At 49.3% G+C, this 18,502-nt stretch overlaps 2 protein-coding genes across 2 annotated transcripts; one reads left to right on the plus strand and one right to left on the minus strand.

The window, feature by feature from the left end:
• Positions 1–1,213: 1,213 nt before the first annotated feature.
• Positions 1,214–15,612, plus strand: LOC136951845 (calpain-5-like). Its single transcript, XM_067246466.1, has 13 exons — positions 1,214–1,351; positions 3,232–3,391; positions 6,057–6,188; positions 9,943–10,148; positions 10,254–10,446; positions 10,580–10,773; positions 11,646–11,723; positions 11,858–12,053; positions 12,149–12,271; positions 12,357–12,553; positions 13,189–13,310; positions 13,594–13,730; positions 14,008–15,612. Exons 2-13 carry the CDS (start codon positions 3,236–3,238, stop codon positions 14,188–14,190), a joined length of 1,917 nt encoding a protein of 638 aa, XP_067102567.1. The 5' UTR covers positions 1,214–1,351; positions 3,232–3,235; the 3' UTR covers positions 14,191–15,612.
• Positions 8,568–9,311, minus strand: ompa (olfactory marker protein a). The gene is made up of 2 exons (XM_067246468.1): positions 9,225–9,311; positions 8,568–8,996 (listed from the first exon to the last, which is right to left on the minus strand). Exons 1-2 carry the CDS (start codon positions 9,309–9,311, stop codon positions 8,568–8,570), a joined length of 516 nt encoding a protein of 171 aa, XP_067102569.1.
• Positions 15,613–18,502: the final 2,890 nt, after the last annotated feature.

The raw sequence follows: 18,502 nt of genomic DNA on the forward strand, positions 1-18,502 counted from the left end.
CTCACAGATTCTCTGAACTGTATGGAGAAAAAAATAACTTTAATTTGAGTGTTGTAATGCGTAAATATCTGATGATCAATAACACCTGTAGCTAATCAAAAATGTGTCTGTGGAAATGTGATCATGATAGCCTACTAAAGTGAAGTTTTGTATTGGATTGATTGAGGCTACTGTACAACTGTCAACACAAACTTTCAAAAAACTCCAGTTCAATACTGAGGATATATACTGTATATATTTCTTTTAACTTACTGCTGATTCGTTTTGTTGGTCAGCCTGTTGCACCCTGGTAAATGTCTGTGTGATCTCCACTCACGATGACAGTCCGGTAGAATACTGTATTCGCTCTCTTAGAAGAGAGGTATTTAGAAGAGAACTGGTGAAGTGTAAAGTGCAGTTTCTCACATGACACTTATGTGTCCGGTCCCAAGATGTTAAAGATTAATGGCATCATCAGGAGCAGAAGGCGCCTGTGATGCCACTAGCGCTTACAAATTACGGTGGTTACTTCAGAAGTATAGTTTTTTTTTTGTTCCATACTTTTTACCTTGACAATTCATTTTAGTTGTATTCGCCCTCGAGCTTATTTCAGTATGTATTTCTCTGTTTTCACTGCTTGCGTCTGTAAGTTGGCTGATTTTTGGACTGGCTATCTTAACCTGATTACTGCCAATTATGAATCTGTTGTATATTGTTTTGGCTGGAAAGATCATAGAATAATGCATAAGCAAATTAAAATCCAGTTTGATCTAGTACTACCACTGAAACCCACTAGAGGTCCCCATTCCACGCGAGTTGCATGAGGAGCTACTGAAATTATAACTTTTTAACAAGGTTTTTAGTTTTTGCTTTTAAACTTTTGGTGCCCCCTAATCGATTATTCGTGAAATGGTAATTTTGTGTGTGAAGCATGATTAATCTGTGGATACAGTTAATAATAAACGCGTTAAAATGTTTTCACTTCAGCGTGCATCACATAGGCGTACATTTAGAATTTAGGCGTACACTTCAGTCTATGCTTTGGTTGCTAACTTTCGTATTGCTATTCCAGCGCACATATACGACCAAATGAGCAAAGCACTCGACATAAACTCGTTTCACATGATTTTCTTTGGGGAGGATGGTTTGGCTGCCTTACTGGCAGCAAGACAATTAAAGTGAACACATAGTCTGTTCACCTAGCGTTTCGCGCCACGGCTCCTCCTCCTCGTGTGTTCGCTTCTGTCAGCTCCTCAAGCTAGAAAAACGGAGCAAGAAACCGTACATCTTCAGGAAGAGACTCGGAGACAAGGGACAACACCGACCGCATCCCCGGAGAACAGATACGTCATTGAGGGATCCAAAGCCCCAGGTAAGCTAATTAAAAACAGAGTTACCTCATGGCAAACCCAGAATCGGTTTCCTGTTTGTATGGACTTGCTTGAACTGATATTGCATCTGGGAAAATACCCCCTTTACATAAAACTTCGTGAATTGCACAGGTAGTAGGCCTAGACAATTGCATGTAAAATGCAATAGACAAATCCACCACTTGCCTGCTTTTTTATTTAGGTTTATAATTTTTGTTAGAACAATCAATAGGCTATAGCAGCGTTTATATAGAAGTTTTCGAAAAGTGAGTAAAATGTCTGCTGAATCTAAATTGTCCACAGCTGGTTCGTATGACTCATTTCAACATAGTTTAGCCGGCCATGATGGTCTTAAGAATGGGGTTATTGTTCCATAGTTTGGTCGCAGTGTTGGTATTGGGCTCAAAGAGTCACAACACGGAACCACACCCTACTCAGTGATGTTACACTCGTTTTGGCAGCCGGTGTAGTTCATGGACAGAATATGTACCGTTTCCCCGCATGCTACTTAGAATGGAAAAGAGAGCTGACAGATTGAAAGAATACGAGGAGGAATCGGTGACGGTCTAGTTGACCAACGGACGGATTTTGACAGGTGGAGATCATGTTATTTCCCCCCCGTCTGCCTGCCATGGGCGTCTCCAGTGCTCCATATCAGTGACCTTCTTCCTGCCTTCTCAATTTCTCTGCACAGAGCTGTTATAGTTCTGCCTATAAGTTCTTACCTGGGAGTAAGAACTATAGTAAGTTCTTATAGGGAGTCAGGTGGCTGAGCGGTGAGGGAATTGGGCTAGTAATCCGAAGGTTGCCAGTTCGATTCCCGGTCATGCCAACTGACGTCCTTGGGCATGGCACTTCACCCTACCTGCCTCAGGGGTATGTCCCTGTACTTACTGTAAGTCGCTCTGGATAAGAGCGTCTGCTAAATGACTAAATGTAAAATGTAAATGTAAGTCATATCTTCATGGTGCAGGATTGTGTTGCTCTCATAGTGATACCTTGGGGTGCAACATTACTGTTATCTCTCCTCATAATCTCTCTATTTACTTCCCGGTACAGGGAAGAGATGGAGAAGATGAATTATTAATCACTGGTTACGGACACTACCCTAGCAGAGATTGCACACAACCACATCTGCATGGTAACCTCAGAGTGTGTGAAATGTTGGCCCTCTGCAACAGACTGCCTCTAATATGATTACAGTCCCTCTACATCCCATAAATGGACTCCATGCCAACCAGTAACCTGGTCAGACCTGCCGTAGGACCACAGAACATGAAGCAACTTAGCATTACTCCGTAGTTCATGAGTGGAATCTAATGCTTGTCTGTTTTCATCATGTCTGAAGTTAGTATATTGTTCTGTTGCTGGAATGCTTTTTTCAGAGAGCCAGTAAACTTAAGTAGTGTGTGTTTTGCTGCCCTGTCATGTGACTTTATCTCTGTGTGTGTGTGTGTGTGTTTGGCTCAAGTGTGTATGTCCTGTTTAAAAGGAGGATATACACGTTCTGTGTGTGAGTCAGTGTCGGACCTGAGTCATGGGACAACAAACTGGTCACACTGACACACTCTTTAATACTCTCATCACAGACTCAATACCACAATAATATGTCCTTGGTTATCCAGAAAACATACTGTTACCAACTAGGCCAGGGGCTTGCCCTTGTTGAAATTTGTGGACTTCCAATGTTTTCTAATGTAACAGCTTGCTCTTGAACTCCACCTTTGTCTCCTGTTGTCACGGTGACAAGTCTTCTCTCTCTAACAGTCTAAACGTTTTTTTTTCTCACAGCTTCAGACAGGATCCCACTGAGACCGTTTTAATAAAAGTGTGTGTGTTTTGACAGTGTGTTAGTAACGCGGGTGTGTGTGTGTGTTTCCAGGGGTATGGTGGTGCCGTACGAGGGCCAGTCCTTCTCCTCCCTGAGAAGGCAGTGCCTGCAGAGCGGAGGTCTGTTTGAAGACCCTCTCTTCCCCGCCTCCGACCAGTCCCTCTTCAACCAGGCCAACACCATAGGCCGCATCACATGGAAGAGACCCAAGGTAGGTGTGTGTCTTCCCGATCAGAGAGGGAGGGAGGGAGAGAGGGAGATAGGAGAATGGAGGGGGGAGGGGGAGGGGGAGAGGGAGAGGGAGAGAGAGGTTTGACAAGGTCACGAACACAGTTTGTGGAATGGTTGGAATTTGCTCTCTACGGATTCCTATTCAACTGGCATTGAATTTCAACGTGCGTGTGTTTGCATTTCCAAAACTTTGACCTGCAGTAGTTAGTTACCTCTCTCACTAATATCAGCAGTACACTAGGCGGTCTGTTTACAAAAGTGTCTTTCCACGGTCAAATAGTGAACAAGTGATTAACAAGTGTTTGACATTTGTACATGCCTGACTTGGATTGACCTAGTCAAAACTGTGTGTGTGTGTGTGACGTGATTGCTATCATTTTACAGTTCAGAAATGTATCAGATTACCTGGACCACAATGGTCACATAATGGGGAGTCAGGTGGCTGAGCGGTTAGGGAGTCGTTCTAGTAATCTGAAGGTTACCGGTTTGATTCCCGGCTGTGCCAACTGACGTTGTGTCCTTGGGCAAGGCACTTCACCCTACTTACCTAGGGGATAATGTCCCTGTACTTACTGTAAATCGCTCTGGATGTAAATGTAAATAATGACTGAAATGGAGACACGTCGGCTGGGAGACACGTCGGCTGGGAGACACGTCGGCTGGGAGACACGTCGGCTGGGAGACTAGTCGGCTGGGAGACACGTCGGCTGGGAGACTAGTCGGCTGGGAGACACGTCGGCTGGGAGACACCCTGCTCCTACCCCTTGATATACTAAAGACGGGAGTTCCTGGATCAAGTGTTTTATGCTGCTGTCGCTTCGCTCCTCTTCCTGGCCCCCTCGTCTGGTCTTGCCCATGGGGGGTCTGGCTCCTCTCTGTGTGTCTCTGTACGTGTCTCTCTCTTGCACTGTGTTTGTGTCTCTGTGTGTGTGTGTGTGTGTCTCTTCTCTCTCTCTCTCTGTGTGTCTCTCTCTCTGTGTGCTCTCTCTATCGCTATCTCGAGGTGTGACAAAGCAAATACAAAGCCTCTGATGCCATTATGGAACAATGATCTTTACGGATATATGAACCGGATAGAGGGAGGAGAAAGAGACATTCACAGTCTGTGTACTCCTCACTCCTGCACACAGACTGGAAAGAGTATCTTGAGAACGAGAGAGAGAGGGAGGGAGGGAGAGAGGGATATTAATGAGAAAGAGATGAGCGAGAGAAAATGGTGTTAGACAGACAAAGCAGTACATACTGACTCCTGACCAGTAGGAAATCCCAGAGAAAGAGGTAGAGAAATTGTGTTTGAGAGAAAGAAGCCGTACAAACAGACTGGTGACCAGGAAGAAAGAGAGAGGCTATTAATCAGAAGGTTGCCGGTTTGATTCCTGGCCGTGCTAAATGGTGTTGTGTCCTTGGGCAAGGCACTTCACCCTACTTGCCTCGGGGGGAATGTCCCTGTACTTACTGTAAGACGCTCTGGATAAGAGTGTCTGCTAAAAGACTAAATGTAAGAAATCACTTCCATCCATGATGATGATGAAGAGTGAGTGACCAGGCAGGAATGTGTTCCCCGAGCCAGCTGGGCTCATGTTCAGTCTTGTGCCGAGGTTCCGGTTGCCGCGGCGAGCCCCTCAGGGAGCCGCGGCAACCGGAACGCGGCTGCCTCAGCTCCTGACTGAGCCCTGTGTTCAGCAGCCACTCTGAACACAGCCACTCTGAACGCAGCCTGTCTGCTCCCTGTGGTGGCTGGCGAACGCAGCGTTGAGAAGGGAGCCTGAACGCACCGTGACAGCTGAATGTCCCCTGGGAGAACACACTCACAGAGGGGGCGGGAGGGAGAGAGGAGGAGGGAGAGAGATGATGGGAGGAAAAGAGAGAGGGGGGAGAATTGGAGACCGACAGAGAAGGAGAGATGGAAGAAAACAACACACAGAGTTGGAGACTGAGTGGCTGTTGCACTGTTGAGTCTTTAGAGAAGGGTTGAGGTAGGTAAGACTGCCAGGTTACCCAGCGATAGATTGTTCTCGTGTGGGTCTCCAATGGGTCATCTTAACGACAGGACTCTAAATACACTTGTTTTGGCGCTTTTGTTTTCGACCTACCTTAATTCCTAATCTTGTGTTCACCTGTCTGAACTCTGAGCTCTGCTCTGTTGTGTAATAGAACGCCTAAAACTGGTCCGACCAGTAGATGCACCAGCGTATACCAGGGCACTCCCTTCCAGATGTTGGGATTGGGATTAGAGATGTTAAGAGGGGCATGGGCGCCACCCTCTGTCAGTCTGCTACACCGCTTCCCTCTACTTAGACTGTGGTCCGGCCTGCACCACAACAGAGCCTGGGCCTCTCCTACTGCTCCACGCAGGGATGCTGCTCCCTGATGGGGCTCGGCAGTCATCAGGCGGTGGGCGGGGAAACAGGAAGGGAGGGGAAACAGGTTTGTTTAATTATCTTGTGGTTCCAGGCCCGCCCGCCCATGCCCTCCACCCCACCCAACTATTAGTGGCCAGCTCAGAAGACAGATAACATGTTTTCTCTCTTTTGATGGAAAAAGGCTGGCGGAAATGTGGCACTGCTATTGATGTTTTGTGAAAAGAAAGTGAAACTCCACTGATTCACCCCCCCTCTCTCTTCTCCCTCTCTTTCTCCCTGAAGGACCTGTGTTCGGATCCCCACCTGTTCGTGAATGGGATCAGCGCCCACGACCTGAACCAAGGCCAGCTGGGGAACTGCTGGTTCGTTGCTGCCTGTTCCAGCCTGGCCTCCAGAGAGGCCCTCTGGCAGAAGGTGTGTGTTTGTTTGTGTCTGAGGAACCGAGGGTGTGTTCTTGTGTTCTATGTGGGAGGTAGGAATGAGTGATTGCGTAGCACCTGCGTGGATGTGAATCTCAGCACACACACGGTGGTTTGTTGAAATCAATGAGTCATGCTCAAGGCAAGGTGAGCGGTACTGGCTCTTCCTGGAGCAGATCCCAGGTGGAAGCACTGCGTTTGGGGATCAGTAAGCCGTAGGTCCCCTGGTCTCACCTGGAGCCATGACCTGAGAGACAGACGGAAGGAAGGAAGGAGAGAGATGAGTGTTACAGAGAGACATGGTGAGGGAGGAGAACAGCATGTTGTTCAAACTGTACTTGGAACTGTGTGTGTGTTTCCACTGAGGTCTCCAGATTCATCACTCTGGGATGTCTCAGAGGGTTGTCCTGGTTCTCTGTGTTCCTGGCCAGTATGCTCTCCTCATAGACCTGCCGTCCTCCCAGGGTCCTAGGGTCCTCCATGTTGTCTCCAAGCCTGTCCAGGGCCGGAAAATCACCTCCACCTGCAGGGAGCCGCACGGCTGGGCCCTCAGAGACGCTGCCAGCCCTCACAGAAACAGTCCAGTCGACTCCCAGCTGGAGTTACTGCTGGCATAATTAGACCCTAGAATGTTCCTTTCCTCTTTTCTGTAAGGCTGCGCAATCAACACCACGAGGGAAGGAAGGAGAGGGGGGCAGAGGGAGGGAGGGAGGGAGGGGTGGAAGGAGGGTAAAAGTCAAATGAGGAGAGGTGGAGGGAGAGAAGCCGACAGACAGAGACTGGTTCTCAGCTGAGTCGGGTCAGATAATCTGGTAGTGTTTCCTGTAGGAGCCAGGGGCCTGGTTCATCCAGGAAACGGCTGGTGTGTTCGAGGCGCTGCTCTAACAGGCTAATCAACCTTCTGGGACTGAGAACACACACGCACAGCAGCCTGCCAAACCCCTCTTGGCTTGATGGAAGTTAAAACACTACGTCCTCCACAGCGCTAGCGTACGGCCCCTGGCCCTGTGCATGGGCTGCTGTCAGGCATGACGGTCGATCACAGATCAGGACAGGAGGGAGAGTTTCGTTTGGGAGCTAGATGTGCGAGTCGAGATGAGCGTTCTGTTTTTTAAGGTTCCATAACGATGCAGAGCCGTTAGCGAGCAAGGCTAAGCTGTCGCCGCTGCTGGTCAGGAGAGACAACGTGCCGGACGTGTGTGTGTGAGTGTGTGTGTGTGTGAGGCCGTAGGGGGAGTGTGTTGTGATGCAGAGGGGGGAGTAATGGAAGTTAATGGGCTGTTTGTGACTGATGGAGACAGAGAAACGCTGTCTTCCACCTCCATTAGACACAGAACTAATGACAACACAGTCTCTCTCTCGTGCTCGCTCTCTCTCTCTCTCTCTCTCGTGCTCGTTCTCTCTCTCTCGTGCTCGCTCTCTCTCATGCTTGCTCTCTCTCGCTCTTTCATGCTCTCTCTCTCATGCTCGCTCTCTCTCTCATGCTCGCTCTCTCATGCTCGCTCTCTCTCTCATGCGCGCTCTCTCTCTCGTGCTCGCTCTCTCTCTCATGCTCGCTCTCTCATGCTCGCTCTCTCTCGCTCTATCTCTCTCTCATGCTCGCTCGCTCTCTCATGCTCTCTCTCTCCCCCCCCCCCCCCCCCCCCCACTGTTAACTGGTGACCGATCATGCTGTAAACACACGCTCACGATACACGCTCACGATCCACGTTTCTCCACGTAATCGTCCTCTAGAGGGCTGTCAGAGACACTTCACCTGGGCCCCCCTCTTCCCAACGTCCCGTGTGTGTGTGTGTGTGTGTGTGTGTGTGTGTTTCAGAGAGTCATTTGGGGCTCTGTATTGATTGGCCTACTGTAGCAATGAACAATAGCTAAAGTTAGCCCGTGGCTGCACCCATGTCACTGTTCTGTTAGCGCTGCTCTGCGGTCCCCAGACACCAAGCCCAGCACACACAGACCAGACGGGCGGAGTACTGATAGATCTGTTTAATATGTTACCCAACAGAGGACACATACAGCAGATGTTTATGACAGGCGGACATGCAGTACATCTAGTAACCATAGCGATTTGGGGTGGGGGAGGTGTTTGCAGATAAGTTGCCCCTCCAACATTTTCCAACGATGATAATATAAACGAGACATTCATGATCTATGCACTCACCGTTTGATTCAGTCCCACTTGTCTTTAAAAATTATTTGAAAGTATTCTCTCCACACGTTAGAAACACACACACACCAAAAAAATTGATTTAAGTGGAGACCAAAACACAGAAGGGAGCTATAACAAGTAGAGCTGGAGGTCAGCTGTGCGCTACGTGGGAGCCGGGACGACCCTGTCCTCCTCCGCCGCGTGCCCAGGGGTGAAAGGTCGCGCTCACTTCTCCTCAAACTCCACAGTGCAGCTGAGCTTGGAGGCGTCCGTTCCCTCCTTGAAGGCAAACAGGAAGTACATGACCTTCCTCACCTTGGCCAGCTCGGCGATCCTCTCTCCCAGCTCCTGGATGTCCGCCTCCAGGAACTTGAGGGGCGTGTCGTTGGGGTCGCCGGCGTTCCTCCAGAAGGTTCCCACGGGCTCCAGCAGCTGGCGCGTCATCAGGTTGGTCAGGTCCGGGGTCCACAGCTGGCAGATCCCGCTGACGGTCACCCGGCCCTGGCCCGCCAGGGCGACGTGCCAGCGGGAGAAGCGGAGGTCCTGGGTGGAGAAGTCCAGCCGGTAGATGGCTTCATAAGGGAGGAGGAGACGCTCGCCGTCCTGCCGCTTCTGACCCGCGCGCTGGAGGAACGCCACACGGTGACGCATCAACTGGAGGAGGGGGAGTAGGAGGAGGAGGAGGAGGGGGAGGAGAGGGAGGGGGGGGGGAGGAGGAGAGGGGGAGGGAGGAGGAGGGGGTGGGGGGGGGAGGAGTGCAGAGTAGGAGAAGTGCAGCATTGGAGAGGAGATTACATAACTAGTGTTGTCACCATCACCACGCTCACACCAACTAACCCCATCTCAACAATATGAACCCCATCTAAACCACATCCACCGTACCTCTGTCAAAGAGGAGTCCTCCGTGAAGCTCATCTCCAGAGCTTTGGAGGGGGAGTCTGCCGTGTCGGTGTCCGCCTGAATGCTCATCCTCCTGGGATAGGGAGAGGGCTCTGCCTGCCTGTCTGGATGTTGTGGGGGGGGTCTGGCTCAGGCTCTCTGGATGTTTCTCTCCCACTGCCTCTCTTCTGGCTCTGCCTGTGGCTCTGTGTGTCTGACAGACTAGTCCTAAAACTCTCCTCCTCTTATGTCATCTCTCTCTATCCCCTCCCTTTTTCCTCTCATTCACCTCACCTCCTCTCGCTCTCTCTCTCTCTCGCTCGCTCTCTCTCCTCCCCTGAGGGCAGTATGGATGGTCTGGTTGGGACTCTATTGATTGTGCTATGTACAGTGAGGGTGTGGGGATGGATACATGAGGGGGGTGAGGGTATAGTTGAAGTGAGAACGCGGGGGCGGGGGGGAGGGAGGAGGAGGAGGAGTGCCGTGCCGACTGATGTGTGATGTCACTAAGCAACAGGTGCGGATGACGTGAGACCGGGGAACTGAGGGAGGCTGCTGAGGGCTTCTGGGAGTCTGGCTGGTCATAGCTCGCTGGCTTGTTTATTTATGGCACACACACACACACACACACAACACGGCAGTCGTGTGAACACATGGGATAAACCTTCCTCTGACAGGAGTTGTTGGTACTTAACAGCGACGGCCCCTCTCTCCACCGCAGGTCATCCCTGACTGGAAGGACCAGGAATGGGACAAGCCAGAATCCTACGCCGGAATCTTCCACTTCCGCTTCTGGCGCTTTGGCAAGTGGGCGGACGTCGTCATTGACGACCGGTTGCCGACGGTGAACAATGGCGAGCTGGTGTACTGTCATTCCAGCGACAGCAACGAGTTCTGGAGCGCGCTGGTGGAGAAGGCTTATGCAAAGTACGCCCGTCACCAATCACAGCAGAGGGAGCGGGTCAGATGTACGAAGTTGTGTGTATGAGGGCTTCACTGGAGAATGACCTGTGTGTGTGTGTGTGTGTGTAGGCTCCATGGCTGCTACGAGGCTCTGGATGGGGGGAACACGGCAGACGCCCTGGTGGACTTCACCGGGGGGGTGTCGGAGCCCCTGGACCTGGTGGAGGACAGGCTGAAGGACCACCAGGACAAACGCAGCGAGCTGTTTGAGAGAGTCCTCAAGGTCCACAACAGAGGAGGCCTCATCAGCTGCTCCATACGGGTACACACACACACACACACACCTCTCTTCCTTCAGGTCTTCCCTCAGAATGACTGACGGGTAATGAAGGGAAAGACGGGTCACAGTAATAAGAGGTTTGATCGTGTGTCCGGCGTGTGTGTGCGTTGCCCAGGCGACTTCGTCGGCGGAGATGGAGGCGCGTCTGGAGTGCGGCCTGGTGAAGGGCCACGCCTACGCCGTGACGGACGTGCGGAGGGTGCGTCTGGGCCACGGCCTGCTGGCCTTCTTCAGGTCCGACAAGCTCACCATGATCCGCATGAGGAACCCCTGGGGACAGAGGGAGTGGAACGGGCCCTGGAGTGACAGGTGTGTGTGTGTGTGTCCCATTGTTTCCTCTAGGATTTTTTTGTTGCAGTGGGGGCATGGCTGTCTGAACCCTGCTTCATTTGATCTTGATAGGCTAAGCATTCTGTAGCAAACAATAACAATAAACCCACTATTTATTAATTAAAACTACTTCAGCAGAATAATGCACCTAAAATACAAACGTGAGCAAGGGCAGCAATCGCTATCGAATCAACAGACGTGCAATTTAGCTAGCAGGGGAAGAATACAAACAACGAAAATCACCAGTTAACTTAATTGAAATTTGCAAGAACTATAGACTTATACAACAACAGGCTTAAATGAACTGACAACATAAGTTATACGACTTACAGTTCTCAACGTCGCACACACGCAATCTCAACTGCGGTGTGAAGCGCGTGTCCGTGCTATTCTCCGACATGCACTCTAACAATCACTGCTGATAGACGGCCTAAAATTTTGTACAGCCCTATTTCTGATACCGTGGCGGCAGAAATGTAGCCGTGACGGTCTGCGTAACATAGAGGAAACACTGTCCTGATGCTGGCACAAATACATTATTAGGACATTCAGCTACATTTTGTAGCTCTCTTTTTTAACCTTTGTTATCTTCGGGTCATTCTGACCCATCAGTCATTGTGACCCACCGTCGTATTGCGACAACTTTACCACATACAAAAACAAAGTGAAGCATTTTCTTTTAACCGTTGGGCTGTCTCAGACCCCCCACATTGCAAAGGTTAAAAGAAAATAATTTGTATTTGTTTTTGTATTGGGTAAAATTGGGTAAACACAACGATGGTTCGTTGTGAACCTTTGGGTCATGTGACCCGAAGGCAGCACGAGGGTTAAAGGTGCCTCTCTGTCTGCAGCTCTGAGGAGTGGCAGAAGGTGAGCCCGAGTGTGAGAGAGCAGATTGGGATGACCGTGCAGGACGACGGAGAGTTCTGGTGAGTAGCACGACCTCTGCCCCCGACCGTTCAACCTTCCCCAGGCTGCCTCCGCTCCCTGTAGACGTCTCTCTGTTCTCCCATCCTCCCCCTCTCCCCCTCCCTCCCTCCTCCCTCCCTCCCTCTGCGTTCAGGATGACGTTTGATGACTTCTGTGAGCACTACACAGACCTGATCCTGTGTCGCCTCATCAACACGTCCTACCTGAGCTTCCACAAGACCTGGGAGGAGGCTGCCATGACGGGCGCCTGGCAACGCCTCGACGACCCGCTGACGAACCGCTCGGGAGGGTGCACCAACAATAAACACACCTTCCTCCAGAACCCACAGGTGTGTGTGTTTTACATATGTGTGTGTGTTTTACGTGTGTGTGTGTGTGTGGAGGGGGTTGTGTGCTTATGTAACGTGTGTGTGTGTCTCCACAGTACGTGTTTGACGTGAAGAAGCCCGAGGATGAGGTGCTGGTCTGTCTTCAGCAGCAAGACAAGAGAGCTCGCCTTCGAGAGGGCAAGGGAGAAAACCTGGCCATCGGCTTCGAAATCCACAGGGTGTGTGTGTGTGTGTGTTTGTCCTTGAGAAAGCATGTCAAACACAGTCAGTGGATTGAACGTGCGTGTGTGTGTGTGTGTGCAGGTGGAGATGAACAGGACGTACCGCATGCACATCCCTCAGCAGAAGGTCGGGGGGAGTGTTTACATCAACTCCCGGAGTGTGTTCCTCCGCATCGATCTGAAAGAGGGCCGCTACGTCATCATCCCTACGACCTTTGACCCTGGTCTGGAGGGAGACTTCCTGCTCCGAACCTTCACTGATGTCCCGTCAGACAGCAAGTACGGAGGCACCCCCACACAAACACACACTTACTGATTCTGTGTTCACACACACACACACACTCATTCTGTGTTCACACACACATACACACACTGATTCTGTGTTCACACACACATACATACACACACTGATTCTGTGTTCACACACACACACACACACTCATTCTGTGTTCACACACACACACATACACACACTGATTCTGTGTTCACACACACACACACACTCATTCTGTGTTCACACACACACACATACACACACTGATTCTGTGTTCACACACACACACATACACACACTGATTCTGTGTTCACACACACACACATACACACACTGATTCTGTGTTCACACACATACACACACTGATTCTGTGTTCACACACACACACATACACACACTGATTCTGTGTTCACACACATACACACACTGATTCTGTGTTCACACACACACACATACACACACTGATTCTGTGTTCACACACACACACACACACTCATTCTGTGTTCACACACACACACATACACACACTGATTCTGTGTTCACACACACACACATACACACACTGATTCTGTGTTCACACACACACACACACACACACACACACACACACTCACTCCTCCTGCCCTGTCCTCCGCCCCAGGGTGCTGACGGTGCATGAGCCCCCTCAGACCTGCTGGACGGGCATGTGTGGCTTCCCCTCCCTGGTCACCCAGGTTCACGTGCTGCAGGCTGACGGGCTGGCAGGACAGGACTCCAACGGAGGTAGGGGCCTGGAGCTGTCTGTCTGGAGCTGTCTGTCTGTCTGGGCCTGGAGCTGTCTGTCTGTCTGTCTGTCTGGGCCTGGAGCTGTCTGTCTGTCTGGGCCTGGAGCTGTCTGTCTGTCTGGGCCTGGAGATGTCTGTCTGTCTGGGCCTGGAGATGTCTGTCTGTCTGCGTTTACATAGTGTTCTGACGCCATCTAGTGGTTACATCCGGGTGTATCATCATGGCTGAACTTTTGCTTTTAGTTCACAGACATGTCTTGACGTGTGTGTGTGTCCTGCAGCCTCCGACCCGTACGTGATCATCAGGTGTGAGGGGGAGAAGGTTCGCTCTCCGGTCCACAAAGACACCCGCAGCCCTGCGTTCGACACCAAGGCTGTGTTCTACAGGAAGAAGGCCCAGAAGCCCATCCAGATAGAGGTGTGTTACCTGACTGTGTGGGAGGCAGCACACTGAACTGTCTCTAGCATACTCACTCACTCTTCTTACCTCTCTCTCTCTCACCCCTCCCTCTATCTCACCCCTCCCTCTCTCACACCCCTCCCCCTCTCTCTCATCCCTCCCCCTCTCTCTCCCTTACCCCCCTCTCTCTCACCCCTCTCTCTCTCTCTCTCTCTCCCTTCCTTCCATCACACCTCCACCCCTCTTTCTCTTGCTCTCCTTCTCTCTCCTGTCTTCTTCTCCCTCCTCCTCTCAGATCTACAACAGGAACATCCTGATGGATTCCTTCCTGGGTCAGGTGACCTTGACCGCTGACCCCAATGACCTCAAGCAGCAGCACACGGTGCACCTGAGAGACAAGGGAAATCGCCAAGACAACGACCTGCCCGGCACACTCACCATCACCCTGCTGACGAGCAACGTGCTCACCAACATCTGAACCACACACACGCACACACACACAGCATCAATATTTACCCCCCCACGTCTACATATTACCTGATCAGTCGACTTTTGTACTCTACTCCTGTAACTTCCTCTTTCGAACCTTTTGACAGCTCTCCCTCCTCCCTATCCAGCACTGGGATTGGACAAGCCATAACCACTTTGTCCAATAGGAGAGAGCAGAGCCATGCTGAGGCCAGTAACAGAGTATGATTAGTCAAAAGTGCCTGTGTCTGTATAGACAGCCTACATATGTGATGTGGTATAAAAATATACATGTGCTAACTCTGTACATCTTTATATGGCATGTCATCACTATACATCATATACGAATCAGGACATTTTCTCTTTCTAGTATTATTTGCCAAATGTTTGACTGTATATTAAGCGATTTATCGACATATCTGCTGGTGGGACCAAAAATACTGTAGCCTTACCTCACTGTCAGCAATGTACCAACCATAACCAATCTAAACCACTGACCACAGCCTTCACAAGGTCAGTGGGTGCGTGCCAGTTTTGTGGGTGGTGTTGTACCAATCTTGGCCACAGGGGGGCAGCAGAGATTAAGCCCAGGACCATCCAGGCTTTGCTTCAGCTGCTCAAGAGTTTAGCACTAATTCCGTTTATTTAACTTTTGCTCAATTGAAGTTCACAAAATGTGTTTACCAAATTATTTCAGCATAACAAGACACATGTTGTCGTGCTTTGTTTAAATTTTGTCCTAAATGTGTATATTGATGAATACTGTGTCATGGTTACCTATAACACAGAACTGATATATTGATATATTGTACAAGTGCCTCCCTTTGACCTCTGTTCCTATTTTTATAGTTCTTCATTCATCCCAGCTGTGTTCTTTGCAGGCATGTGTTGGCTGCAGTCTAGGGACTATAGTTTTTAAAATAAAAATTCACAGTAGGTGATTTTATGCTCTCAGGAGAACCTAACATAAGTGAGTACAGTCTGGTGGCTGGGAACTGGGTTAGGTAGACAGACAGCCAGTCTTGATGTTGGATGGTGGTCCACTGTGATTGGTCAGAGAGAGGCTTCCAGTCAGAAGCTCTGTGTGTGGACAGTCTATTCATTCACCTGCAGCGAGGAGATTAAGTTAGAGTTTCACACTAACACTGCTGCACTTAAAAGCTAAACTCTCTAAGTCCTCATCTTTGTTTTCAGTTGAGACCCTCACTTTGAAACTGAAAGTTTACAGTCTAAACGATATGTCCATATCTGTACAAGCAACTGGACAGATCCATCTGTCTGTTTTCACTGTTTGGATGTGAGGTTTACATGTCTCGAATGTTGCAAAGTCTTTTTCTACGGGTTATAAGGTCAACTTCACTCTGTTCTCTTTTATATTCTCAATCCTGTTAACTGTGATCATCTTTATTGTATTAAACACAACTTACAATTACATTGTGTTAAGGTAAATGCTCTTGAGTCTGTCCTTTCTTTACATTTTTGTGTGTGTGTTTTTAATGGAAGTGTGTGTGTGTGTGTGTGTGTGTGTGTGTGTGTGTGTGTGTCGGCTCCTGTTCATTATGTTTATCGACTGACTCCCTGAGTGCTACTCTTTCCCCTGCTGGGACCCAGTGAGGTGTGAAGAACGCTCCCATCAGCCTGTCTCTGAACCACTGGCATGACCTTTACCTCCACAAGACCATTAAGTCTGGAGGATTGAATGTGTGTGTCTGGGGGGTTTGTGATGTAAGGTTAGTGTTTCAGGAGGGTGCGAAGAGGACGGTATTTGTCTTGGGTGTGTGATAGAACACGCCCACAGTACTGTGTGTCTGTGTGTGTGTGTGTGTGTAAGAGTGCTTGTGGGTCTAATTACTGTATGTGTTTGACCTCGACTATGTGCCTCAATGCCCCCCACCGGCTTCCTCTCTCTCTCTCTCTGTCTCTCTCTCTGTCTCTGTCTCTCTCTCTCTCTGCCCCCCCTCCCTCACTCTTTCTCTGTAATAGGGATCAGTGTGGCAGTGAATGAGCTGGTTTCCGTGTCACAGCTAATACTTCAGAGAGAGGGATAGGAGCCAGACTTGATACTGTCACAGCAAGTGTCAGTGCAAGTCGCGGAGGAAGACGTGAGAGAGATTCTCCTCCTCTGTCTCTCATCCCTTCATCCACCAGTCCCCTGCGGACCCCCACGGAGACCTGGACACCCGTCTTGAGCGAGGGAGGGAGACACAGAAAGAAGAGATTTCAAAACCACTCTTGAGGTGAGAATATGGACAGTTACAGGGCTTACAGTCACCACAAAGCTGCTTAGGGGTGGGTGTGTGTTAAAGAGACAAGGTTTATTTTTCACATGCTTTCTGGTAGTTTAAGGTTTGATGGTAGTTTTCTTCAGTTGACAGTCAGTACTTACAGTTGAAATAGCAAGTATTTTGAATAATAGAGGTATGAAATATCTAGTGAAACTCACATTCTGCTGTAGTTCCTTCAGTTGTCGACAGTCAATATTTAATGGCACTTTAAAAATGGAAAATGTTCATTAGCTGTGTAACATAATACTTTTGTTGACAATCATACATACTTTTATTGAAGACATAGAAGTGGTGGAAGTACAACAATGCCATCTGACCAGGACATTTTGTGAGAACAAGTTTTGACTCCATGTGGACTGAGGGCGTCAACATACAGAACATAATGATTAACTAAAAACAAAGTTCCTGTGTGTGTGTGTGCTTGTTTGGTCTCCATTCCTTTAAAAAGCCGCTCAGTTCAGGTAAACATTTACATTTAGTCATTTAGCAGACGCTCTTATCCAGAGCGACTTACAGTAAGTACAGGGAAATTCCCCCCGAGGCAAGTAGGGTGAAGTGCCTTGCCCAAGGACACAACGTCAGTTGGCTTGACCGGGAATCGAACTGGCAACCTTCGGATTACTAGCCCGATTCCCTAACCGCTCAGCCACCTGACTCACCTCAACCTCACCTCAACATTCCTCCGTCCTCCTGCCTCTCATCTCCCGTCTCCACCTGAGTCTCTGCAGCCCCCCCCAGGTCACTCACTGAGATTTTGTTTTACTTATCACTCCTACCGACATCACTTTCTCTGGGAGCAGCTGATTATGTTCCAGCCGTGTCAAAATATCGGGTGGAATTCAGATAACATCGAACCCTGAATAAACTAGATCACTAGATTCAGCTACCCTCCAACTACCGACACATTAACTTCCAGCGACTATCTAACTTTGCATTCATCTCAAACATTATTTGACACAAAAATGTCTTTCAGATTTTTTCATGTGGACTACACAATCTCTTCATCCTCTCACTAATAATTGTTCACCAGACAATCAGTCTGTCTCCCCTACACCTCTGGGCCGGAGGGGGGGGGGGGGGGGTGCAGGATGTTGGAGGACATGGTGAAAGGGGAATTAGGAACTGCAGAGGAAGTACCCTGTATGAATGGTCTCATTGCGTATACATGCAGCTTCATGTGGAGAGAGGACACAGGATAGTGCTGGTTGGTAGTTTGATGGTCGTCGTCTGGTCATGAATGCTAGTTGTGTTTTCTGTGAGTGGTATTTGTAGTTGGATGTTGTTGTTGGCCGGTTGAGTTCCTCCGGTCTGGTCGCTCTGGGTTGTGAAACAATGACCAAGCACATTGAAAGTTTCGGTCATCACTGAGGTGATGGAATTACAGCCCTCTGTTCTCTCAGACACTTGTGGTCAGACAAGCTACAACAATGACGGCCGCAAGCAAGGAGAATTCAAGAACTTAACTCAATCTACCATTCTGCCCTTCAGTTCTGTCACTTTTCTTGTTTTCTAAGGAGACTTATAGACTCATTTTATAGAGCAATTTTACAGTTTGAAACGTATACACACACACGCGTGTGTGGTTTCACCCTGTGTCCGAGACCTCTGCTAGGGTAATTAGATGCTAAAATATTGATAGGGAGTGTGCTATTTGTGTGTGTGTGGGTCACCCTTGTTTTTGATTCTCTGGAGAGAGAGAGAGAGTGAGAGAGAGTGAGAGAGAGAGAGAGAGAGAGAGAGTGAGAGAGAGAGAGAGAGAGAGATAGATAGATAGATAGACAGAGTGAGAAAGATATGGACAGAGTGAGAGAGAGAGATAGACAGAGTGAGAGAGAGATAGACAGAGTGAGAAAGATATGGACAGAGTGAGAGAGAGACATACAGACAAAGTAAGAGAGGGAGCTAGTGAGAGAGAGGGGGGCAGTGCAGTGTGTTATAAAGATGTCTGTCATGAGGCAGGTTCTCTGTCTGACACGAGGATTCTGTGACCAGAAAGTCAGAAGTTGAAAGCTCAAGCTAAATCTTGTTTAGGGAGTG

The sequence above is a fragment of the Osmerus mordax genome, chromosome 11 (genome assembly GCF_038355195.1).
Source record: "Osmerus mordax isolate fOsmMor3 chromosome 11, fOsmMor3.pri, whole genome shotgun sequence".
Lineage (NCBI taxonomy): Eukaryota > Metazoa > Chordata > Actinopteri > Osmeriformes > Osmeridae > Osmerus > Osmerus mordax.

Excerpts from the sequence above, each read along its gene's own strand:
- LOC136951845 (XM_067246466.1), top strand. The coding sequence starts at position 3,236 with ATGGTGGTGCCGTACGAGGGCCAGTCCTTCTCCTCCCTGAGAAGGCAG. Across the intron at positions 10,447-10,579 it reads TCATCAGCTGCTCCATACGG|GCGACTTCGTCGGCGGAGAT; the intron begins GTACACACACAC and ends TGCGTTGCCCAG. Across the intron at positions 12,554-13,188 it reads GATGTCCCGTCAGACAGCAA|GGTGCTGACGGTGCATGAGC; the intron begins GTACGGAGGCAC and ends CCTCCGCCCCAG.
- ompa (XM_067246468.1), bottom strand. The coding sequence starts at position 9,311 with ATGAGCATTCAGGCGGACACCGACACGGCAGACTCCCCCTCCAAAGCT. Across the intron at positions 8,997-9,224 it reads AGGACTCCTCTTTGACAGAG|TTGATGCGTCACCGTGTGGC; the intron begins GTACGGTGGATG and ends CCCCTCCTCCAG.